A 25,967-nucleotide genomic window follows, 5' to 3' on the forward strand; every position below is an offset into this window, starting at 1 on the left:
TGAAGACAACACCCACTCTCGGCTCTGTGTCAGCCTCTGACCTTTTGTGCAGTATCACCAAATGAGCAGTCACAAAGTGCCCACTTACATGCCAACTTTAAGCTGCTGCTACAGGAGTGGGGTGCATAAAACCGCTGATGCAGGTCTAAGGCTGAGCGGTCGACTGTACTGTACTCTAAAGTGTGCTTCACCATTCGTGCACATGCGCTTGCGTGCAGGATTACAGAGAGACTAATGGATGAACACCCTCAGTACATTTTACATTTCATGTCCCTTTGTTATATTATGTTATTAACTTTGTTTGCTTTTAATCCTACATCTACACACATGGCTTCTGTGAAAGGAGCATTTCTTTTTATAAGAATTATTACTATTTATCTGTTTAACCTTTCATCTTTCTTTTTTTTTTACTACTTTGTTTTTAATACATCCATCCATCTGTTCTCTTCTGCTTATCATTATCTGGGTTGTGGGGAAGCTGGAGACTATCCTACTATAGGTCGAGAGGCAGGGTACACCCTGGACAGGTCGCCAAGCTGTCGCAGGGCTAACACAGATAGACAGGCAACCATTTACACTCACATTCAAACCTATTGGCAATTTAGAAATCACCAGACTCCACTAACTGCATGCCTTTGAACTGTGGGAGCAGCACGGTGGCACAGTGGTTACCACTCACAGCAAGAAAGTCTCAAGTTCAATTCCACCATCAGGCCAGAGTCTTTCTGTGTGGAGTTGCATGGAAAAATGCTTTTAGATCAACTTTTCATAACAATCTATGTAACAGTTGTTGCAATTTTGCTATGAAGTACAAACATCAACCGGATTTGTAGTCAGGATCTGCATCTGTTTAATCAGCATCTGTGGCAAAAAAATAGTCCTTAGCGTCTCTTTATGTGGATTTTGATTTGTGATCCACATTTGCAAATATTGACCTAACTGACCCTCTCCTAAAAGTCCTAAAAGGAAAATAAAAGACCCCCAAAGAATAAATGGCAACATAATTTGAGAAATATATGAGAAATATCGAGGTGTCATTTTGATGATATCGATCACTGTCTCTCACCAGTGACCTGTGATATTTTAATGCAACTAACGTAATTTTTATTTAAATTCTCTTGTTTTGTCTTTCCTTTACTCCCTAAAACTTCAAAGATATCAAAGTTTCTTTTCCCTCTAAATATTTTAAACATCTACTATTTTCCCAAAGACTATGAGTAATTCTCATGATTTCAATAATGACCAAAATAATTACATAAGTCACAGAGTAGCCCTGCTTTGTAAGGCTGATGTAGAATCTAGGTCATTTTTAACATTTCATTATTTTCTTCATTGTAACCTGTCAACATGTGTTGATTACTCAAAGTGAAGCCCTGCTTTTTTCTTTTTTTTCTTTTTTTTTTTTAATCCAAGTCACTTTGACCATCTGGAAGAGCATGTTGCTCACAGCTGTGACATCTGTTGTAAGGTGCAGGGGCATTTCTCAGGTGAGCAGGCTGTCTGTACGTCAGCAGTGGTGTACTGCTGCTGGTGTACCCCCTGCTTTGCTCACTCTGCAACTTTTTTGCCGTCACCTGCATAATAAATTTCAGCAGTATCAACTGTTCAGGCTGTTTAATTAGGATCATATTTACATGATCAAGCAGAATATATTTTTATTTGTAAGTGAGAAATAAAGATTGTGTGTGAACAGTAAGTGTTGTTGTAGTGCAAGTTTTTTTTTTTTTTTGTCCCAAAAATATCTGCTTGGATTATTTAATTAGTAGGTTTGTTACAGAAATTGTTCACAAAGTATTTTACAATTTAAAAAATTTCATAGCAGATGTGATTCTGAAATGTGTGAATTAATTGATTTATGTATTTTATTGACATTTTATTACACAATGTTTTGTTTAAATAAGACACATTTAAAGAAGTTTGTAGTTTAAGGCTCTTGTTTCTCTGTGGAGTGATAGGATAGTGACCAGGAGAGGCCGATCAGCACAATGCTTAGAAAGATTAGAGGATAGGAACATTTAGCACACGTTTCATCTTATTAAACAGATCAATGTGGCGATAGGCGTTTGCACTCATATTGATTTAGAAATGGATTTAAAGTCACTTTTCAGGAACCCAGAGGTCGTGAGTTTGTTTCAGATAAATAAATGGAAATAGTTGTGAAGACAGCATAACATGTTGCTGGCTGTTCACAGTAATCATTGACATAGTTTAAAAATCCCTTCAGTCAGGATTAGCACCTGGCACAGCAAGAGGCATGTGCCGAGTCATATGGAGACGGGGAGGGAGGATTCACTCAGAGAAACAAGATCGCGCGTTTGGGGCAAACAAATGTTTCGCTTGAGTTTCACTAAACTGTGTCGGCTCAGAGTAGGTTCATACATCATTTAAATTTTCAGAAGCGTTGAGTTAGAGGTGCTAATAGCTACGGTGAGGCAGGTGGTTTATGATGTAATGTTTGAACATGTGGGTCAGATAAACAAAGATCTGACTGGAAGCTACAACTTTAAACCTGAATTACACCAACACTTAAATAGCTGTTTTGTTTGATAATTCTTTTTCATTTTCAAGGACCAGCTTGAAGCAGAAATTTTTATGTTTAGCACTAAACGTTTTCCTTTTTCTATGCCCCCAGTTGGCTGAGTACCGCCAGAGAAAAGCTCACGCCGACTCCCAGAAGAAACAGAAAAAGAAGAAGAAAAAGAAGCCAGGCGAGGATTTGGAGGGGCATTCACAGGGAAGTGTGGAGGTCGAACTGAATCAGTCTGTGGGAGGAGAGGAGGTCACAGGTGGAGGACAAGATGGATCACAAGAAAGAAACAGAGACCCACACACCACGGAGTTTACCTTCACCAAGACGCTCAGGAGTGGAGAGACTGTCAGGCATGACCAGACGTACAACATAGAGGTAGATACTAGTTTTATTGCCTTTTCTAAACTGTCACGCAAATATACTCATAAGATCTCAGTGAGGACTCTGATTATTTTTAAGTTGCCACATCCTGAGTACAATTCTAATGTTACCTATTAATTTCCTTTCAGATATCAAACTTGTGATTTAGCTCTGATTTAGTGGAATGAATAGATAATGTTGCCCTGAACTGTGTCTCCAGCAACACTTATAATCAGAGTTTCTAAACAGTCTCTAAATTAAGCCTTTCAGGGGAATATTCAATTTTTTTGGCACAATCTATTAGTTGCTTGTCTATAGTCTTTTTTTTTTTTTCTTTTTTTTTTTAACACGTTATTATTCCTCAGAAAGCACACTCCTTGTGCGCCTCCTGCACTCAGACACTCCTGAAAAATTTAAAGACCATTTAATGGCGTTAATTTTTTATTCATAACAAGCACTTGTAAGAGCTCACAGAAAAGGCAGTGTAATGATGAAAGCTCTGTGTGGGGAGGGGGGGAGGAGATGGTCGTTGCTCCCTTGAGCCTAATGAGCCCTCCTTAGCTGTCATGCCAACCAGAGCACAGGGCGCTGATTTCGTAATTTCAGGATTAAAAAAAAAAGTTAATAAATGCAGGGAGAGTTACAACAATATTTGTTTGGCAGAACTGATGCTGATTCTTTAGTTCTTACAAAGCATCTAATTATGGAGACGTTCAACAAAGACCATGTCCAAGTATATACCTCTAACTTAAAGGATCCACCATGCTTAGGTGGTCTATCTGCCCAAAAGTTCATATTGAGCTGCTTCAAGTTTTGACTTTATTCTTGTCCTACCAGTTTGCCTGGCTGTTTGAAGCCCCAGCCATTTGACTGGCTTGCTGTGCTGACAGCTCTGTTGTGACTCCAACTCAGAGCTAAAGGCCCAGCTTGAAAATCTTTGCATTGTCCTTAATATGTAACATATTCTGACCTGAAAGATTTGGATTTGAAACATTTCTAAACATTTTAAAAATCATATATTAAATTAATATAAGAAGACTGTAGTCATAAAAGAATGGACATAGTCAGCAGGAATACTCATGTAGACTTTGGTGTTTACATGATGGTCATTTGGTGTTGAGATACAAGATAAGATCCCTCACACTATTATACCACCTGAACTGGATCCATGCTTTCTTGTTGTTTACGTGAAATTCTGACCCTACAATCTAAATTTCTCAGCAATTTTAGCCTCAGTTTCCTGTTCTCAGCTGATGGGAGTGATACCCAGTGTGGTCTTTCTGAAATTCTCAGACCAGCCTGTCTGGCGCCAACAACTGTGCCAGATTTAAATCAGTTTTCTGGCGATTAACTGCGTGTGTACGCCAATATCAATATATTTACTAAAAACTGGAAGTAGATGATAAATTGCTTCCATTATTTTATTTTTTAATGGAATAGACACAGTATGAGCATGACTGCAGTTCCTCTTCAGTGTTAGTGCTGTTTTAAAGCTGTTTTTGATGGTGTCTGACATTTTTACGATATCTTAGTTACTTGGGTTACTGACAGATAATTTCATCAAGCATGCCATGCTTTCTAAATAGTTAATTTCATATTCAAATAAATAAAATATTTTTGCACCCTTCCAAGCCTGATTTTCTTTGGGTGTAAACCTTACAAGCTTGCATAACCTTCCATCCTGCACTGAATTGCTATATTTTATTAAAATCGAGTCTCAACACTCCTGAAAAATAAATATTCATCCACCGTTCGGTAGAAAATCAATCTAAAGCAGTTTTTTAAAAATATGTGGACCTGAGGGTTCTTAAACGTTTTTTTTTTTTTTTTTTTTTTTCATTCGAGCCCTCTTAGTTTCTTTTAACAGCCACTCTTTCCCTGAACCCTCTGCACATTTCATGCAGTACATGCCCACAAAATACAGGGTTGCCATGGAAACAGACAATTGCCTTTTCAACAGATTGAGATGTGACGGTCTGTGCGACCAGTTCCTGTGGCCTTGCAGCACTTTTCAGCAGACCTTAAGGTTGGCTGAATGCCTCCGTGTTTCATCCACATTTCTTTACCTTGGAACAATAAATATCTCTCTCCATTACAAAAGATCCAGATAAACTAATTAACTCCTGCCTGGACGAGGGCTGCTACACATCAACAACAAATGAAACATGAATTTTAAGAGACTGAATGGTACTGAGGGGATTGTGGGAGTTGTTTTTTTTTTGATGATAAATTATTGAGTTGCTTAAAGTAAAATGGTTTGGTTGTTTGTTTTTTCTTTTTCTTTTTTTAAAATTCTGTCTCATATTTTTTTTTCCTTATCTCAGACTAACTGCTCATGGGGCCTGTGGTGGAAAGGAAGGGTTGCCTGGAAACACAACAGCATCAGTGTTTTCCGCTGTCAAGCATCTCAAAGAGTTTTAAACCCAAATATGAGTGGGTTGACTAATTGGTGCCTCTTAGACCTTTGCATAATACTCTTTGCATCAGTGGAAACTGTCATGCAGCAAAAGAACTGTGATATTAATCGTGTCTGTGTGTGGAATTTCAATCGATTTGAATGCGAGGGGGCAGTTTAATGAGTCCACACACAAAAAACTAAAAAACTGATTTAAATGAGGTTGATCTTTCCTTCAGTGTTGTCCGCTTGTGCACCTTGACACCACTTCCAGGACTCTGTGCCTTGTTCTGACCTCTTTCTTGCACATGGACCATTTCAACAGAGTAAATTGCACAAACCTCTAATTAAGTGACAAACTAACCTGAAGTGATAATAGCTGCGCTTGGTTCTGTAGGCAAATACGCAGTGTCCAAGAGGATGGTGACTTAGGGCTGGAACATAAACATTGGCTTGTTGTTTTTCCTGCACTTCAATTTTCTATTCAGTTTCATTTTTATGGCATCAGTTCAGAAAGCGCTTTATCCTAGAAGGCACAAATATTCTATGCTATTAGAGAAAAGTCCCCTATGAGCAGCACTTGGCAATAATGAGAAAGGGAGATCCATTTCAGAGACGTGCAGCAGAATCAGGCTTGGGGAGGGGCAGGGCCATCTGCTGCAACAGGTTTGGGGCTGAGGGGAAAGATGAGACAGAAAAGAAGAAGCATAGAGTTATTGTGAACGGGCCCCCCAGGGTCAATGAAGGCTTCTGTTGTAATATCCTGAGGCTTCTGAGGGAAAACATTTAATGCCAGATGTTAAAAATGCCAAACACCAGGTTGCCAGTGTGTCCCTACTCAGACTGAATTGAAATTGCAGGCATTTTTGGGTAAAACAATGCAATCTTCAATTTCCAGATTTGGGTCCATGAGACTTGGTTCTCTTTCCCAATAAGAAATTCAGTTTGCAGGTTCGAAATGACACAGTGGAGGCGATCCCTCACACATTACAGGTGTGCACAAGTATTCAGAACAGGACCTCACAATGATCTTACACTACTAACACATTACTTTTTCATTAATTCACAGCATGGCCTTAGATGCACAGTAACAAAATTACTTGTTAACAATAAAAACTTTATGGCACAGATCCCTTTCCTGATTTTTTTTCTTCTTTTTTTCCTTTTAGTGTTTAAAAGTATTATACAGAAAAATGTTAGAGCCGCAGTGATTCCGCTGTAGAAGCATGTATGGGTAGAAACGAGGTTAGATTGAAACAAGCCTGACTGCTCATCACTGCTTTGAATATCAAGCTCCGGTTACTCAGCTGGGTCTGACATACTCTCAGTTTTAATCTCACTCTGGCTGAGGAGGCTCGTGTTGGCATGTCGTTTCCACAGATGCCTGCAGAGAGTCGATGGTAGGAGCTGCTGTTCCTGTGTTGGCTGTAATTTCCTCTTTACTGTCACGTTCTAATCTTTTCATAAAATAAAAATGAAAGTAATTTTCATGTCTCTGAAAAGTTGTAGACCGCTCTGTTCTCCACAAAATGATGAGTAAGGAAAGTGCACGTTACCCTAAACACAGCTGAGGTGTTGTTCAAGTTCTTCTTCTGCTCTGCCCTAGTACAGTTGAATTTATGACCCAGGAATGAACCCACGAAGAGATTTTTAATAATGGCGCTCATTAAACTGCAGGAGTGAGAAAAGAGCTCTAACAGAAGTACCCCAGCCCCATGCTTGAATGCAGAGTGCATACAGAAATAGGAGATATGGCAGACACTCATTCTAATGCTGAACATTTTGGGATTCTAAACAAAGTAATAAAGTTTCAGGAATTGCAGTAACTAATGTAACTGTTTTTCATGTCAGGACAACATTTGCAAGAATTAAAATGATTAAAATAAATTCACAAAGTGAAGTGAATGGTTTGTTTTATGTGGCTAACATGTTGGTTTTATTCATTTTTTGTGTTGCAGCCAGAGAGTGAAGTTTCCACCACTGCAGAGGATTATTCCTCAGAGGTGAGACTTCTTGAAATATAAATCCTCACTTTGTCACATAAATGTCACACCTGTAGCATGTATGTAGGATCACTTGTGTTTTAATTAACTCCCTTAGCTACAGTTCCACATTTTGTCATTTTATTTGATCATTTTCTTGGAGTCTCTTGGATATTATTTGGGTTTCCAGTGAAAATGGAAACTGTAAATCATAACACAGAGTGCGATGTTCTCTTTGTTCCTCTTAGCCACTTAATAGTTCAGGAAATATTCTTTGTGGATAAATCGCTTCTCCTTTCATACTGTCCTTGCCAGCTGCTGTACACTTTCTTGGACAATAACCGAAACCTGTATTTTTTTTGTTTAGTTTTTTGTTGCTTAATAACACTACATTTTAAATCATTAGCAGCCTCTATTGACTGAGTCTGTAAGATGATTTTATGTTTGACTAGATGGGGAAAAAAGCAAATTAGGGTATAATTCAAATGTGACTTTAGTTAATGCTTTTAAATAAACGTTTTAGGGTATTTTGGAGAGATTAAACTCTAAAATTATGAGCTCCTCTGTTGCATTTCCCTGATCTTAATGTTTGACGGATAGCCTTGTGAATTAACAGGTAAATGGATGCCTTGATGAGATCACAGAGCACCAAATGATGTCTTCAAAGGATTTTATCTGGGTACAGTAATCTGATTGAGCAGTTCTTTCAGCTCTGCTTTGGCCTTGCTAACACTCGCTGCTGGACCTGACTCTCTGTTTGCTAAATATTTTAATCTCCTGTAATATTTCCTATAACCCACTAACCACACTTGTTATGTGCCATACCTGTATGTATGTGAAGTATTTGAAAAGGGAGATGTGGAAAAGAAAAAGAAATTGTTACTGTTATAAATGACTAAATAAATTTGAAAGCCCAAAAGATTCACACGTTTCTGACTGAACAGAGGTTTGTGACATAGCTTAGGCGTGAATTCTTTGAAGTTGAGATACGGTGGAAGATTAGAGCACAGAAGGTGTTACACAAAGAGCCGTTTTCTTTTAAGTCACCGAGGTGATGTTCGAACTGAGGAGACAGAAACCGGAGAGCTGCTGATCAATACAGCTGAGACAGTGAAACAGCAAAACCAGAAATGTGGTTTCAAGTGCAAAAAGACTTACAGGAGGATACTGAGGATAAATGAAAGACCAAATCAAAGACAAACTATGGGATTAAATGTTGACAGAAGTCTTTTTTTCTTCTTTGCTACAACCCTTTTACATAAAATAGAATCATTAAAGAAAAATCTAATCTTCTTCCCGAATAGAAAAACCTTCAACTAAACTTAATAAGAGTATCTTTTGTGTATTCACTGATGAAAGAAAAGATTGGAAAACTTTTTCTTTCAGCAAAAAAAAAGTTTAATTACAGTGACATGATCTGTCCCTTTTGTGATTGTTAATAAATCTGAAGCGTTTGACGACTGAGTTTTGTTATCCAGCCTTTTGAATTATGGCAGACAAAGAAATTGAAGGAGGGGAGGAAAAAAATCAGATTTAGATCAAAGCATTTAGCTATCACAGTTATTGTGGGATGAACCTTCTCCATACCAGAAGATTGCATTTGGGAGTGGGAAAGAGGAAGACCACAGAGATTCATGCATGTAGTGAAGAACATGTTGAGGGTCCGTGTGATAGAGGAGGATAGTAGGGATGGGGTGAGATGGAGACAGATGATCTGGTTACATGCAAGCCTTTTTCTGCTGTTCATCGATGAAAATAATAATAATCGATAATGGTTACATTGAAGCCTTTTTTAATTATTATTTTTTGCCTTTATTAGTACAGTGAAGTGGAGAGACGGAGTGGGAGGGGGCACACAGCAGAAGGTTTCAGGTCAAAGTTGAACCCAAGCTGCTAAGTTTAGCATCGAGTAAGATGCTCACCTGCTCAACCTGTGAGCTAAAACGGTGCTCAGTTCTCATTCTTTTTAACACAGAAAGTAGATCAGTAATTGGTCAGTAAGGGAGCTGATGGAAAAACGAACCTTATAGGCAGAATCGTAAAAACATGAGTCTCAGCAGAAACTTTTATAAATACTTTTTTAAATATTCATACCCGCCTCATTAAAGGCCTCATTAACTCCTAATCTAATTCGAATTCTGAGCCTTTCTACGATTCAGTAAAACGTATCATTTACAGTAAGTTTCAAGGCTGTGTCGTTTTGAATAACAACGCTTTGAAACCTCAATAGGTAATAAATCTACATTATATTTTGTGCATTTGCTTTCATGTTGCTTATATCTCATCTAACTTGAAAGCTGTTGCTATTTGGTGGCGACTAACTGCTAAGCTTGTTCTAAAACCTTATCGTCTATCCCTATGAATGCCATATTGGTTCTTCATGGTATTTTCCTGCTCAGGAGGAGGTGGAGTCCCTGCAACAGGTGACAAAAGGTAGTACGAGGCAGGATTTGGAGGATGCACTAGAGGCCAAGACGCGGGCAGTGGAGGAGCTGAGTCGAGAGCTTGACGAAATCAGGTCTGCGTTTGGTGCAGAAGGCATGCAGCAGGTAAGCATTTTTAGCACAAGGCTGTTCTTCTGCTGCTTCTTCTCCTCCCTGCTCCCTTTAGGGGTCGCCACAGTGGATGGTCTGCCTCCATCTCACCTGATCCCCAGCATCCTTTTCTGTCACACCAACCCTCTACATGCCCTCCTTCACTACATCCATTTAGTCTTCCAAGGCTTTAGGTCATAACAAAGTACAGCAGCTCCACCAATTAAACTCAGAAGCCAATTTTGAGGTCCATATTCAAATCCCAAGTGATCAGAAGGGAAACTTTTGTAATAATGGAACATTTTCATAAGGTGCACAAAGGGATGACATTGGGGGGATTTTTTTTTATATTCAAGCCCTTTTAAAATTTTTCTATTTATTTTTAATTGATAGAGTCAGAACGTTTTAATCACACCTGACATTTAAACAGTTTCACAATGAGTTTAAAGTTGTTAAGATGGGGAATATTTTTATTCCTGACCTTTACGTCCTTGGCAGCGCTATAGTTCAACCTTGTATGTGTACGTTTCCTTTTATTGCTTCAAACTCCAGCTCTTTTTTTCAGTCATATATATGAGTATTAACCGGTTAAGCTGTGCAGATTGATGATTTCACTTACTGTATTTCCCGGACTACAAAGCGCACCTGAATATTAGCCGCACAAGCTAAAATCAGGGGAAAATCCTGTTTTGTACATACATTAGCCGCACCTGACTAAAAGCCGCAGGTGTTTCAATGTTGACTCATCATATGTAAGAGAATATGCACAAAGGGAATTGTCAGGAAAGAGATGGCTGTTTGGAGACACACCCCTTTTATTAATATTTTGAAAAACAAGTTATGGGTACATATTTGCATAAGTTTTTAGGTATATGTACAATTAGCAGTAATTACAAGTACGAAACGTGTACTGTGCTTCATAAATGAGTAACAAATGTAGTACATAACAATAACCTACAGCACACCAGAAAAATAGATTCGGACTACTTTTTAGGCTCAGGTGCAGCGACACGGCTTTAACAAGAAGAAAAGTCAGTCATTCACCACCATCTTTCTCTTCTTCCTGCGCACTAAAACCACCAAAGTCCTCTTCTCCAGTGTCGGATACGAACAGGCTCAGGATGGCTACGTCATCCACTCTCAGCTTCTTTCCTTCGTTGTCACTTTCAAAACCAAACAAATCCTCGTTGTCAGTGTCAGAGTCGAACACCCTCAGAAGGGCCGTGGCGGTGTCCTCCTCTCCATCATGCAGCAGTCCAGCCCTTCGAAATCCGTTGGTGATCATGGATGTTTTCACACTTTTCCACGCTGTCAGATTCCACCGGTGGAGTTGAGCATAACTTGCTTTTCGCAAGTTTATCGCCGCTCGTCATCCACGCCTCCCGCTGAACGCGTAGCGCTACTTTGAAGTTTGTTTTTCGCGCTACTTGTACGGCACTATGTTGCTTGGCGGATGGACATGTGACCAACATACCACTCTTGAACCCCGATACTGTGTGTCTGATCACATGCCCTTCCGCCAGGCAACGTAGTGCCGTACAACAGCGGAATAAACAAAACAAATCGTCTTACGATATGACAAAAATCATGGACAATCCATAGAAAAGCCGCACCTGAATAAAAGCCGCAGGGTTCAAAGCTTGTGCAAAAAGTAGCGGCTTATAGCCCGACAATTACGGTAATTCCATTTTAAATTTATAGTTGCAGGAGTTTGAAGCAGCACTGAAGCAGCGAGATGGCATCATCACCCAGCTCACATCCAACCTGCAGCAGGCCCGAAAAGAGAAAGATGAGATCATGAAAGAGTTTTTGGAGCTGACCGAGCAAAGCCAAAAACTACAAATTCAGTTCCAGCAGGTAAAAATACTTTCATATTTATCAACTGAACTGTTTATCTGTTCTGGACTTCTTACACTTTTAATATGATACTTTTGTTTGTAATTTAAAGTCTGATAAGCAATACATATTTGTGATAAGGTGGTCTTATAACTTTTATAAACTGGACCTGTGTTTTTCCCCTTTATTTTTTGTACTGTCTTATCTGACTGGTAATCACAGCTACAGGCAGGTGAGACACTGAGGAATACGAGCCACAGCAGCACCGCGGCTGATCTTCTACAGGCCCGGCAGCAGCTTGTTCAGCACCAACAGCAGTTGGACGAGATGAATGTTGAGGTCAGAAAACTCCAGGAAGAGATCAGTGAGATGGAGTCGGTAAGAAGTTGCCTTGTCTGTTACGCTACATGTTAATATTTTTGTGTTTAATTAAATTGGTTGCACAGTGTGTTTTTTAAATGTAGCCCAAGCATTTCTAAGATGTAATTGTCTTTGTAGTCAGGGAGAAGAGCTGAAGAATCATTTATCCAAAGGATAAATGAAAAGGACTTGCTGATTGCTCAACAAGAAAACGTTATTTCGAGTCAGGAGCAGTCACTGACAGAGTTGAGAGCAGCAGAGGGGTCTTTTGCACAAACACTGAAAGAGAAAAATCTGTTAATTTCAGAGCAAACTGCAATAATCACAGAACATGAGCGGTCACTGACTCTGCTCAGAGATGAACTTGCTCATGTGGGAAGGACTACAGATGAGAATATTATACCGCAGTCAGATGAGAAAGATCTCATTATAGCAGAGAAGGAGAGAGTCATTTTAGAACGTGACTGTTCCGTTACGCAGCTCGAAGATGAGCTGGAGACCTCAGAAAAACATCTGCGCGAGCTCCAACAGCGAATGGCTGTAAAGGAATCTGAGCTGGAAAAATATCTGGATGAGTTGGAAAGCACAAGGTCTGACTTGGAGAGTTATAAAAATGAAGTAGAGAGTTGTAAATTACAACTGGAGACGGAGCAAAAGGAGTTGGAAATTTGTAAGAGTGAACTTGTGACCTCCAGACAGAAAGAGCGAATGTCATCTAATGAAATCATGCAGCTCATGGGCACAGTCGAAGATCTGCAGAAGCGTTCTCACCGGGGCAGCATATCTGAGAGTGACACCGTTCAAAAAATGCAGGGAGAGACCGAGAGGAAGCTGGAGCTTCTCAGGGCGGAGCTGGACGAGATGTACGGCCAGCAAATTGTCCAGATGAAGCAGGAGCTTAATTTGCAGCATGCAGCGAGGGTGCAGCAAATGACTGAGCAACATCACGCAGAGCTCGAGCTTCTAAAAGCGCAACAACTGTCCCAAACTCCCACTGGCAGTGCTGCTGAGGTGGGTGCACTTAACACTAAGATTAGGGAGCTCCAAGAAACTTTAGAGCAGTTTCAATCTATGCACGAAAAAGCCAGACAGGAGCTTAGCGAAGTAGCCAGAGAGAAGGTCAGCCTGCAGGCCAGGGTGGATGGTCTTCTTCAAGAGCTGCATTTAGCTAACGACAAAGTGGAGCAGGTATCCCACAGTCTTCTCTCTCAGGAAAGCCAACAAGTTGAGCTGCAGCAGCTCCAAGAGACCATTGACAATCTGAGGAGTGAGCTGTCTGCTGCTCAGGAAGCCGCACAAGAAGCTGAAACTAAACATGAATCTGAAATAACCAATTACAAGATTAAGCTGGAGATGATGGAGAGGGAAAAGGATGCTGTGCTGGACCGCATGGCAGAGTCACAGGAAGCAGAGCTGGAACGACTGAGGACCCAGCTTCTGTTTAGTCATGAAGAAGAGCTCACCAATCTGAGGGAAGACTTGCAAAGAGAGAACTTCTTAAACACAGAAAACCTTCTCAATGAAGCTGCTATCAAACACGAGAAAGCGCTGGATGAGCTGCGCGCTGGTTATGAAGAAGAAGTGCGTTTGTTACAAAGGGAGAAAGCAGAATTTGCCACAGAGCGGGATGAACTTTTGCACCAGATTCTTGGACTCAAAGAAGACCTGAACATGGCTTTGCACAGCTCTAAAACAGACAAGCTCGTCCAGCAGCTCCAAGAGCTCCAGGTCGAGCTTGAGGAACTCAGAAAGGGTGGAGAAGAACGAGCAAGAATGGAGACTGAAATGCATACAATACTAAAAAAGACGGACGTACTTGAAAACCAAGCAAAAGAGCGAGAGCAGCACTGGGAGAACAAGCTTAAAGAGCATGAACAGGAAAAGGAGACGCTGATCCAATCAAATAACACTTTGAAAGAAGACATTGGCTCAAAAATCACGACAATTGAGACACTCACTGCAGAGAACAATCAAATCCAGCAACAAGTAGCTGAGCTTAGGGAAGAAGTAGAAAAGCAGAGGACTACTTTCTCTTTTGCTGAAAAGAATTTCGAGGTCAATTATCAGGAGCTGAAGGAGGAGTACAAGTGTCTCATTGAGGCAAAGACGCAGCTGGAAGAGAGGACACGGAAGGAGACGCTTGAATTTGAGGCAAAAATTGCCAGCCTTCAGTCACAGATTCGAGAGCTGGAGGAGAGCAGCAACATGGAGGACACAACTGATAAAGCTGTGATTGAAAAACACTCTACTGAACTAATGGAGAAGCTTAATGTTACTTTGAGTGAGAAGGAAAGCCTGACTGGAAGGCTTTCTGAAGTTACAGAGCAATTAATGTTTACAGAGAGCAAAGTGGGACAACTGGAAGAAGAGCTGATGAAAGTGAGACAAGAAAACTCGGAGGTCATTGCCCGAAATGAAATTCTAGAGAAGGAACTGGAAAAGAAGCAGGAGATTACGACAGAGCAGATAAGAGGGCAGGATGCCCAGAGAAAAGCTAAGCTCCAGGAAGATGAGGCAGCTCTTGAGCCAGTTTGTTCTTCGGTGGATCATCACATTCAGATTCAGTCTCTGCAGGAAGAGATCAAGGCTCTTCAGTCCCTCTTACCGGCAGCTGAACACGAGAGAGACGCCATTCGGCAGACTCTGGAGCTCAACAGGCTCTCACAGACTCCGTCCCCAGCAGCGGTGCAGTCCTCGGGGGAGGGACCTGTTGAAGGACGATCCTCCCCGCAGAAATCCTCAGGCTCAGGGTCAAGCAGGCGCAAGAGGCGGCAGAGGTCGAAGCAGGAGCGCAAAGTGGGCTCAGCTCTTTTAGAAAGCAGAGAAGAAAGACAAGGGGAGGAGAAAGAGGAGGCAGCGACTGAAGAAGAGAGAGCTAAAAGTGCTGCAGAGGATGAGATGCAGCCTCAGATGGAGAGACAGGTTGCGTCTCGTTCAGGAGAGGGGGCCGGTAAGGAGGACTCCACTGACGGATACCAGGAAGACGGAGGCAGAGGCTACATCAGCAGAGAGGTAGGCACTCACATGTATCTGCTGCAGCACGCTGCTACCGTTTTCCTTTGCCTTTTTTACAGTATATGTCTAAATGATGAAAGAGCTTGTGAAAAGAGTTAAAACTGCATCACAATTAATGCTGGGGTACTTGGTGTTAACACTGTTATTATTATTATTATTATTATTATTATTATTATTATTATTAGCTTTGTAAAAAAAAAAAAAAAGTGCTGATTGTGTATTCGTAGCCAGATCTTGCTGAAATATTGAAGAGAATGTGACTGAGGCGTTTCAGCGCTGACATATTTTTCTCTGTAGTGAGAAACAGTTATGATTGCAGATTGCCTTCAGGCTTGCTCTGAAAGGTAGCACTGAGCAACATAGTCAGGCTGCTGTGCTGAAAGATACAGTTTCAAGTTTAACCATTCAGCGAGGTAATTGTGGGAAATATGCACGCTCAATGCAGCCTGCATGTTGCATTGAAGTGTCCATTGATATTCTGCTCATTTCTACTTTTTAAAGAGGCGCTATTCAATATTTATAATCAGCTCCTCCTCAAACTCCGTGTAATAATGTTGCTTTTTGGCTGGAAATGGGGAAGAAAAGCAGTCAGCGAGTCTTCTGATAGCTTTGAATCATTGCAGTTGTGCAGAAATGTGTACATTCTAGTTTCTTTCCATCTTGCAGGGAGTGAAGGGTTTGAGGTGAGAAGCCATTTTAACCCAGTCACTTCTGTGTCTGTGTCACTTCAAGCTGTGTCACAAATGCACAAAGAGTACAAAAAGATCGTGTACGGTGTCTGTCTGCCATTTTCACATCTGTGCCTCGTCATTAGTTTCTCTCACCTCCTGGGTTGGAAAAGCCAAACATGCAAAACCCCCAAAATACAAAAAAAGCAAGGGTTAAAAATGTAACGCAGCACTTTAAAGTTTTACTTTAGTAGATATGTAGTTGATTTGCAGTGTAAGAGCCACATTTCTATTTAAAGGACTTTACTGATGTTCTGCGTAGAGTTAATGCTGGGTTAAACAGGAGATTATAAAATCCCTGCATCCATTGTAAAGTGTAGTGGATACTTTTAGGAAAGAGTTACTAGATGTACTCCATGCTCCCACTCAGGAAGTGATCCATAGCAGTGCATCTTACCTTTCTGTTCATTGCTGTCTTATTTGTGAGCGCTTGTGGGAAAATGTCAGCTTTAAAAACTACAATATGTTTACTCTGCTTGCTTCTTTAGGTGAGCGGACATGGGCCGACCGGCGGCTCAGAGCACGCTATCGAGGGAGAGCCGACCGAACATGTAAATGTCACTTAAGCTCACATCCTGCCTTTTGGTTTTCAGTTGCTTTGATGCATCAAACAGTGCGATGTAAAGGTCAAAATATTTTTAAAAAAACAACCCGCTCATACAGCTGCAGTACAGTGCAACCTGTGCTTTTATCCTACACCCGTCTGATGAATAAATTCCTCCTGTTCACGAGTAGGTACAGGCAACGAGATTTGATCATTTCCACACTCGACGTGCCTCAAATTATCAAGTAGATGTGCTTATTGTGTAGGCAGAAAATTTTCACCAGGGAAAATAAAAAATAAACTCTGCATCAGCAGTCGTATCAGACGGCCTCACGAAAAATTGAAAAGAAAAATTGTCATGAGAGGAAAAGCATGCTGTAAGGAATACAGTAGGGGGGGGGAAGTCTGTTTCTCAAAGTAAAATGGTCCTTGATGTCAGGGAGCAGCTGGGGATAATCCTTGACACCCCCCCCCCCCAAAAAAAAAAAAAAAAAAAATGCTCCTAAAATCTCTGTAAACATGTAAAAACCTCAGTTTAACATTAGGAACTAGACTGTAGACTACTTCTTAATAAAACCACTCCATTCCCACTTTAGCAAGTCTCTTAAAAACAAATATGGGAATTGTTTTATATATTTGAGCTTTTCTTTTTTCAGTATTTGGAGTAAAAATATGTAATTTTTACCATAGAAGCAATTTTTAAAAGATTACTTTGTTACGTGTAGCAGCGTCACATAATAGCACAGCTGCCATCTGCTTGTTAGGCACTGACCATCTCTGCTCTGCATCCGTCAGGTGTAGTGCGAACGGGGAGATGGCGTCATTTAAGTACACCCTGTTCAGAATGTAGAGTGCACTTTAAAACGTTTGACATCAAAGGTAACAGAATCGCAGGTTCACAAGTGTGTAACCATAATGAGTTTGTGCTAATGCACGATGCATAATTAGAGAGAGAAGCCTCACCGTGGGCCTTTTGTTCCTCGTTAAAGAAGTGATAATAGCAGACCTCACATCCTAAACACAGATGGCTCGTATCACGGCTCCGCCAAACAAATATGATTGCTGGCGTTATGTTATTTAATAATTTATGTCTTCTGGTTATTACATTAATGTAGTATTCTGCATAATTTAATTTGTGGTCAATTATAACTGATATGTGATTATATTTAATTCTCTTTTTTTCCTTTGTATATAAATATCATAATTCTGTACGTGTGTGTGTATGTGTGTGTGTATATATATATATATATATATATATATATATATATATATATATATATATATATATATATATATATATATATATTTAAATTTAATAGCATACATATACTGAATATCTGTATGAAAAGACACATCCCATTATGGGTTATTTGATGTTGATGAGATGATCTCTTCTTCCTGCTTTAAGGGTGAGTGCAGGTTGCAAATGGAGGCCCAGCGCATTAGCCTGTCTCAGATCCACGCTGCCCAGTTTGAGCTGCTGCAGGAGGAGACCGATGCCCGCACACGCTCTCTGGAGCTGCAGCTGCAGGGCTTGAAAGATCGCGGTGAGCAGATAGAGAGCTTTGTGTGCATCTGTGTTTGTGGCAAAGCAGAGCAGCAATCTGATGGGCTCATGTGTCCTCCACAATTTTGTTTTTAATACCGCCTGCTTATAGTTATACATCAAAACCTGTATGATTTTATATTACCTACATAATTTTTGTGCTTGTTTTTCTTAGATGAACAAAAAAGCTTCAAATACCAGGATGTGATGCAAGCCGTGTCTGAAGAATGCACTGCGATTATTCTGGTAATTACTAAGGAATAATATTTGAATTTGGTGAATCCTTTCCCTTTTTTTTAAAAAAAAAAAAAAAGTGTGGGGCTTCATTATTATCTCATTCAGCCTCATCTTTGTTTCTTTTCAGTCTTTTCGAAAAATCTTTGGTGAAAAGTTTTTGGTGAGCGTCGATGCAGAGAGCAAGCCGCTCACTTCAGAGGAACAACCAGTAACTAGTGACTCCACCTCCATTATCCTGGAGGCCAGAGGTACGCTTTTAATGAGTACATTAAACAAATATTGCATGTAATAAAACACACGGGTCTCCTGAATGCGGCACCACGGGGTCACCGTTAATTACTGTGTGGCTACTAAATGCTTTTACCTCACCCGCTGCAGGTGCACACTCGGATACAAAAACAAAATGTAACCCTTCTTTTTATTTTTCTTTCTTTTTATTTTTAGAGCTTTACAGAGAGCTTCAGCAGGTCAGAGAGAGGATTGAGCAGGAACATCGTCGACTCTCACAGCTCCAGGCTCTGCTGAGAGACGATGGGAACAAGGTAGAAACTTACTCACCCGCAGCCACAAGCTGTGCTTCAGTTCTACACTACAAGCTAATTCCAGCCAAGCTTTGAGCTTTTGTTTTATCACAATCAAATATTTCATTATCAAATATCTGAATATGTTCACAGCAGAAATAATGAGAATTGTTTATGTAGTTTCATTGGCTGTGAAATTTCTTAATTAGCAGGTTGGACTGCATGCATCAGTGCATGAATAGTGCTGTATCATTTTATGTTAGTATAAAACTGAAAAGTAAAAGGTTTTGCTATGGAAATTATTCTATATGGGAAATAATATTTTATAGCTCTGAAGTGTTTGTTTTGAGGACCAGTAAAGATTAAAGTATGCATGGAAGAGCCCCACTAAATCTGTTGTTTTCCAGATGAATGAACTGCAGACAGCGTTCAGTGAGCTGAAGAGCAACAGTGAGAAGGAGATCTCTGATCTCCGAGAACAGGTCGCCTCTTTAAGCCCCTCAGCAAGCAAAGGTAAATCTGGAGTTCATTTTTCTGATAAAAAATTAAACGCTATTATATGTCAAGCTACTGTGTAAAAGCTCATGTAAGTGTGTAATGATGATAATAATAATAATAATAATAATAATAATAATAATAATAATACGTCTTAAAGATCCCAGGTTTAGGATCACTATTATTCGTTCTCTTGTAAGCTGTCTGCAGCTGCAGGCTTTAAAGTGTTGCAGAGTTGTGCTGTCGAAGTGTGTGATGATTGTTGTGCCCAGAAGGTCCCTCATACTTTGAGCTGGTGTCCTGTTTGCATGGTGCATTTTTAATTTTTGCATAAACTGCGTTGTTTGTTTATGTTTCTCAAATGTGTATAAAAGAATGCAAATGCAATGCAGTAAACAGCAAAACAACGTTTTGACTCTTCTGTCCAGAAATATTTAGTTTATCTTTTACCTGTAAATGTTATTGTGACCAAGTTATTTCTCTGCTCATTCATTTCTTGCTAGATATATGCATGTAGGCTTTTGGCACTGCAGCAGGCTGCATTCCCAGAACAAACATAAAAGTATCTTCTAATCAATTTAAATCTGTGATGCTTTCTAGTTTCACATTTCACCTCTGTATCGATTAGATCTGGAGGAGCTGCCCGGTGCATCTACCTCCCTGACCATGGAGTTGCAGAGGCTGAAGGCCGAGGCCAAGGAGAAGCAGCTGCAGCTGGAGGAGAGTCACAGGCAAGAGATGGAGCGTCTCAGAGCTCACTACCAGCAGCAGGCCACAGAGACGGAGGAGCGATACGCAACGGAGCTCTTCATGCTGCAGCAGCGACTGCAGGAGGTCACCACCCAATACAGGTGATGTGGCAGTTAAGCGAGACCCTATTTAAATGTTTATACGCATTTTAAGACAAATTAGTTTGTGAAGAAAACTTGCACAGATAAAAACAAGTCATAAGATATTTTTCACTGGGGGGAAAAAACTGTAAAACACTTAAAACCCCAAAGTTAATTTTTATAGATGACTTTACACTCCATTGTTGTTTCATGTGAGACTTTTTAGTTTTTAAACAGCACTGAAGCTGCGCTGATACCATCTCGTGTTTACGTTTAAACACACGGACTCATTTTAATGCTCAGTTGGCCGAGTTTGTGTATGTCAAGTCTGAACAGACAAAGTGACATGAGTGGCTGTACTAAAGATAACTTCAAACACAAGCTGGTGTGCACGTCCTGTGCAGCACGTGGAAGCTACCTGACCCACTTCAGTTGACAACAAAGCCTTAACTAATGAAATATTCACTAGGCCGCCCACAAACATGTGAAAGTACCTTGTCAGCCTTTACATGTGGTTTTCAGAGAGAAGGGAGGCAATAAAAAAAGAAATCCACACGCTAAGTGCCATTTTCTTTAATTAAATAAACTTGTGGCCAAATTGTAAGCAGTTGTATCTCAAACGTGATCTCTGAACTGTATATATCCTGTGTCTTCCATCGATCCGTTTTCACGCATCCAGCTTTTGGTTTCCAGGGCAGTAAAGTTAGCCTTTATGTGCTAGCTCATACTTCCTACATACTTTGAGTTAGAGATATAATAAACTAAATACATATTTATATATTTTTAATGCATGAAATCAGTCTTTCTTTCTTTCTTTCTTTTTCTTTTATAACTAAGACGCTGCTGCCCTCCACTGTTTCAGATTGTAAATATAAGCTTGTTTTCCTCTCCTGACTTAAGTCTAATAAAAGTTTTCCAGAGATGTGGAATTCAGTCACAATTTTATATCCAAGTAAATTATTCTTACGTATATATCTTTACTTAAATTACTCCATTACTCCATAGGGGCAGAGTTGCACTCAGTAATTGTTTTTTTTTTTTTTTTTTTTTGTTTCTAAACATTATTTAAAAATAAATAGTAAATTTACATCAGCAGCGTTTGACTTAATGAACTTCTTGTAAACCTTTTTTTAAAAAGCGAAAATGATGAGTTGCAGCATATTTAATTTTGTTTATTTTATCTGTTAGCCTCATTATTAATTATTGAAAAGATCATTTACATACATTTTTGGACAAAGACACAACGTTTGTGTGAAATGATAGATAAAGCATGCAGGCTCAATAATAATGTAATAAAACTTGAGTTGACGGTTCTCCTTCTGCTTCTCCAGTGTTCCAGAGTCCGGCTCTGAGAGGATGGAGGAGCACAGAGAGGAACTAAAGGTTTGGTTTCCCCACTTTTCCTCTTCCTAAGTCTTCCACGTCACACGCAGCATATCGTAATACAAGCTGAAATATGAACTTGCATTAAGATGCTATGACAGTAAGGGAGGATAGGAGGGAACAGTTGAAGCCTTCAGGGTAAAACGTGCCCTAAATCCCCCGCCTCAATTCCACAACCAGCATCGAGAGTTAGTCCTATATCTAACGATTAAAAGGGGCTGGACGTTGCATAACGCTGTTTTAACCAAGCGGGCGTATTCTAGTTTTGGTGGCTGCATGAAAGGAGGATTCTGTCTTGCGTGAATGAACTGCGGTCTATTTAAGCCATTTCAACTTCTCTCTTTCCTCAGTTTGTCATTCTTACTCCCTCTGACCTCAAAACTGCACGGCTCATGTTTTCAGGCTCTCACATCCTCACACAGAGATAAGAGAGGAAGATTGACAGAAGTGGGGATAAACTGAGGAAAAAAATCTGGCACTTTCCGACGTTGTATGTTTTTGATTTGAAGCGTCTAGCTTGCAGCAAGGCAGCAAGGAAGGCGAATGACTGTGAAATAGACAAGGAATGTCTCATCACAAGACAGAGTGGTAGTGTGTTAGTGGAAAGTGTTTCTGTATTGTAACGCAAGACATCGCTTTATCTCTTTATCATGTCTGGGAGGCAGGGAGAAAAAATTGCTGTATTTAGCAGTGGACGAAGGATGGGGGGAGTTTAACTAGAGGAGTTGGTTATTTCAGGAACCGTCTTAAGGAACTTTCATTACTCAAATCTTCACAGCTTGCTTCGTTTTAACACACTGCTGCTGTTGTACACTTTTTGACTTCTTTCACTCTTTTCAGGAGCTGAGTGGGGAGGATTTGTCAGAGGAAGATGTGGAGCTGTACCGATCTGTCAGGTCTGCAGGCCTGACAGCACAACTGCAGGCACTGAGGAAAGCGCTCTATCACAAGTACCTCCAAGAAGTCGCCACTCTCAAAGAACAGCACAGCAATGAGCTGAGGCGACTGAGAGAAGAAAGGGAACAGGAGGGGAGACCGGGAGGCAGAGCAGAGAGAGAGCAGGATCTCAACGGGATCAGCGGTGCTGGAAGCTCCACCGAGAGCCTCGGGGTAGCCGCGCAGGTCCCCGTGGAAGAGAAGCAACACCGGGAGAGAGTGGAGGAGGAAGTCGCCAGAGTATGTGGACATGTATTATGAGTTTTTGTGCAAACATCAGTTCGAGAAAGCCACTGAGATCAACTGGTGTGATCTTGTTTTCAGAGGCTTGATCCTCAGGTCGTGGACGTTTATAGTGTAGTTTGTGGACCCCAAAAATGAATCTTTTAGATCTCCATTGTGTCTCACATTAAACAAAATCATGAAGAAAATGTCTTCATGGGTTTTTTGTTTTTGTTTTTTAGGCTATAGTTCAGATGTCTGTGGAGTTTGCACAGCAGACTGAGCTGGCTCGAATCAACAAGCGTGCCCGTGAGACAAGCTCCTCCATGCAGACCCAGTCGGACGAGGAGGCGCTGGAGGACGGGGAGAAAGAGGAGCCGACTCCCAGAGATTCCCTCACTGCAGGCAGCAGGCTGGAAGAAGTTGAGAGGGAGAGACTGGAGAGGGAGCTCGTAGAGAGGGACACTGAGATTAGAAAGTTAAAGGAGGAGCTGCAGAAATCTGCAAAATCGGGACATGAGCAGGTCAGTGCCATCTGCTCAGCCGTCATATGCAATGTGTGTATCTGCTCTCCACTTTCAACCAACATCACACATGCATTTATTCCCTCTGACCGACTTATTTGCTGCTGTCATTAATTTTAAGATGTACCATGTCACAGTTCAGGTGTTGCATCTATTGGATTGAATCTAAGTTATATATCATTTATTTTTTTTAAGTAGTAAGAGTAGTATTGCTTTTTGGCTACTCTTACCTGAGAACTATGAACTTGAATTTTGTTCCTGAATCTGGGATTTTTTTATATGCACAACTTTAATCAATAATGTGGAGGAAGCAGTTTGGTTCTGTATTACAATATAGTTTCACATTTTGCATACACACACCTACTTCATTAAAAAAATAGTTTTTAAGTATGTTAGTCAAATGATGCCGTAATTTATGAAATTTGTAAAGTTTCAACTATCTACCCTGCGTGCCCTGATTTCCATGTGCTGATTGAGTATAATGTTATTTTTCAAAGCACTCCTCCTGCCTTCACCAGCCATTTACTGCATGACTAAGCTTTAACTGTGTGATAGCAGAGGCTGTCATTTTGAGTTTTCCTTGTGGTATGAGTTACTCCAGCCCACTCTCTAATATAGTATAGTAAAAAAAAAAACTACTAATACTTAAAAAAAACGTTCATGCACAACAGTAAGTGGTTTAAAATAACTGTAATGATGAGAAAAATGCATCTGAGTCTTAAATTATTCATATGTGTTATGGTATTTACTTTGGGTCTTTGCAGAGACATTTTCAAAGTTAAATTAAGATGTAGAAATGATCCACATTTTAATGATCCACAGAAATAAATAGCAAAAACTTTTCTCTTTTTTTTGTCTTTTTTGTCTTTTTTTTTTTTTTTTTTTACAAACTGTGATGCTGAAGCTTTCCGTTTAATCTCAAAAGTACAATTTTCAGAATCAGAATGCTTTATTAATCACTAAAGAAATTATGTGGTTACAGTTGCTCCAAGACAATTAGAACAGTAACTAAATAAACAAAATTAAATAATACAATATATTACAAAGTTCACAAAATATAGGTAATGGCTCTAATATATAAATATTCATATTATAGCAGAGAATAGATAGATAGATAGATGTATATCTCTATCTATCTATCCATACATCTATCTATGTATCTATATATGTGTGTGTGTGTGTGTGTGTGTATATATATATATATATATATATATATATATATATATATATATATATATATATATATATATATATATATATATATATATTCTTCTAGATTAATGCATATTTATCAGTTGTTTATTATATCAATGAATTCTGTGCAAAAGAGATCCCTGGTTCAGCCAGAGTCTGACTGAAATTGGAAAAATATCAACCTCCACACAACTAGAAAAGATCAGTTACTATCTAGTGTTTTTTGCTTTTAGAGACTAATTACAAGCTGACTACTCAGACGTTGAGTGTGCAATACTCGTAGCCTTTGGTTGACCACTTCTGATTGCATGGCAATTACAATGAAAAGTTGAGCCGTTTTGCCTCCAAACGGTCGGTCTGGCTCAGGCTGACTGCAATCACGCTCAGACAGTGTGAACGTTTGCAAATAATTTCTGGGTAATTTAGAAAAGTAGACAAGTCGGCCACGCTCAGCTGGTTACCCTGGTTATGTTCTGGTTGTAGTCCTATTTAAAAGCAGCAGTGCCAACTGCCTGTTTTTCTGGGGGAAGGAGGGGGTTTGAAATTAAACCATCTGAGTCTCTGTTTCATATCTAGAAGGTTCTGACTGGACTGAATGCTATTAGCTAATGTGAATTTCTATAGATGGCAACAGATTTTCAAATTCATAACACAAGGTAGCAATAGCTCTGGTTGTGCTGTTGTCTCCAAGCAGCGTTTTCCCTGGAGTGACCGAGACATTGCACAATTACTTTTTAAACCAGCTTTGTTAATTGTGGTTCCATTTAGGAAAAGAATTTAAAAAATCCATTTAAATTTGATTTTGTAATACTCAGAAATAGCATGACTAAGGTAGTTTGCATATTCTACAACAAACCACAGACACTCACAGTCTGACCTTGGTTTCAGTGTCAGTGCCTTAAATGCATTTTCCTGTTTTCAGGTGTCACAGTGTGCAGTGCTGTGTTCTTACTAAAGAATATTAGGAAACAGTAGCATGCAAAACATGTGCTGAAATAGTTTAAATAACTACCGCTCGTATTGCAAACTACATTAACACCTGGCATGTAATCAGTCCAGTAGAATGTCTGGATCCACATTAGTTAGCAGTTTTGCAGTAAGATGATGTCTCCAACTATTTATTTATTTTGGTTTGTCACTTATGATTTGAGCCAAACTAGTAAACTGATCCCATAAACTAACTGTTTGGGGGCAACGATGGGATAAACTTTGCATTACTGCTGCTCTTCCAGGAGGTGGAGCTATCGCCTCTGCCAGTCTTTGTGCCTCAGGTGCACCTGTTGCCATAGCAGCACAAAGATAGTAGTGTTTCTCTCAGCTCCAAGGGAGTTAAAGTGTGTCTTTGTGTGCGCTTGTAAAAAGGCCAGTGTGTCTATGTGCGCCTTGCTGGGCCTGATTTGAATTCACTTTTACTAATGGTCGCACACGCTCAGCACGCTCTCCGCTGCTGTCGAGAGTTTTCAGGAGTGTTTACGCGGCCGAAACTTTGCAATGACGGGGCTGCTGTCTGTGTTTTCTCTGCTGCCCGTCCAACCCTTAAAGAAGGAAGATGACGGTAATGGAGAAGCCGAGGACGACGGCGATCCAGGCGAGTCGGGAACAACCAAGGCTGATGAACGCAAACGGTCTTCACAGGACGACGAAGATTCTTCTGATAAAGAGGCTGAGAGGTACCTCTGCATTCATACTTTCTCAGTATCAACACATCACTGTTGTGTGGACAGATGCTCAGTTTGTTTTTATGATAGCCTGTTGACTGAGTGCCGCACACATATTTATCTATCCAGTTGTTCAC

General features: G+C 40.1%; 1 protein-coding gene across 5 annotated transcripts in view; it reads left to right on the forward strand.

Annotated features, from left to right (window-relative positions):
- akap9 (A kinase (PRKA) anchor protein 9) overlaps positions 1-25,967 on the forward strand; it is a 67,764-nt gene that overhangs the window by 7,267 nt on the left and 34,530 nt on the right. For 3 of the 5 annotated variants that reach the window (XM_084920231.1, XM_084920235.1, XM_084920233.1), the window contains exons 2-19: positions 2,633-2,905; positions 7,244-7,288; positions 7,884-7,946; positions 9,667-9,816; positions 11,503-11,658; positions 11,860-12,015; positions 12,136-15,009; positions 16,229-16,291; positions 17,693-17,831; positions 18,006-18,076; positions 18,195-18,315; positions 18,512-18,609; positions 18,996-19,101; positions 19,712-19,934; positions 21,245-21,296; positions 22,137-22,472; positions 22,697-22,978; positions 25,715-25,842. In XM_084920231.1, coding sequence (XP_084776357.1) covers positions 2,633-2,905; positions 7,244-7,288; positions 7,884-7,946; positions 9,667-9,816; positions 11,503-11,658; positions 11,860-12,015; positions 12,136-15,009; positions 16,229-16,291; positions 17,693-17,831; positions 18,006-18,076; positions 18,195-18,315; positions 18,512-18,609; positions 18,996-19,101; positions 19,712-19,934; positions 21,245-21,296; positions 22,137-22,472; positions 22,697-22,978; positions 25,715-25,842 — 5,336 coding nt within the window. The remainder of the gene's footprint in view (positions 1-2,632; positions 2,906-7,243; positions 7,289-7,883; positions 7,947-9,666; positions 9,817-11,502; positions 11,659-11,859; positions 12,016-12,135; positions 15,010-16,228; positions 16,292-17,692; positions 17,832-18,005; positions 18,077-18,194; positions 18,316-18,511; positions 18,610-18,995; positions 19,102-19,711; positions 19,935-21,244; positions 21,297-22,136; positions 22,473-22,696; positions 22,979-25,714; positions 25,843-25,967) is intronic. The other 2 variants (XM_084920232.1, XM_084920234.1) reach the window with 2 other exon arrangements.

The sequence above is a fragment of the Perissodus microlepis genome, chromosome 22 (assembly GCF_051167445.1).
Source record: "Perissodus microlepis isolate ML-2025 ecotype Zambia chromosome 22, ASM5116744v1, whole genome shotgun sequence".
Taxonomy (NCBI): Eukaryota; Metazoa; Chordata; class Actinopteri; order Cichliformes; family Cichlidae; genus Perissodus; species Perissodus microlepis.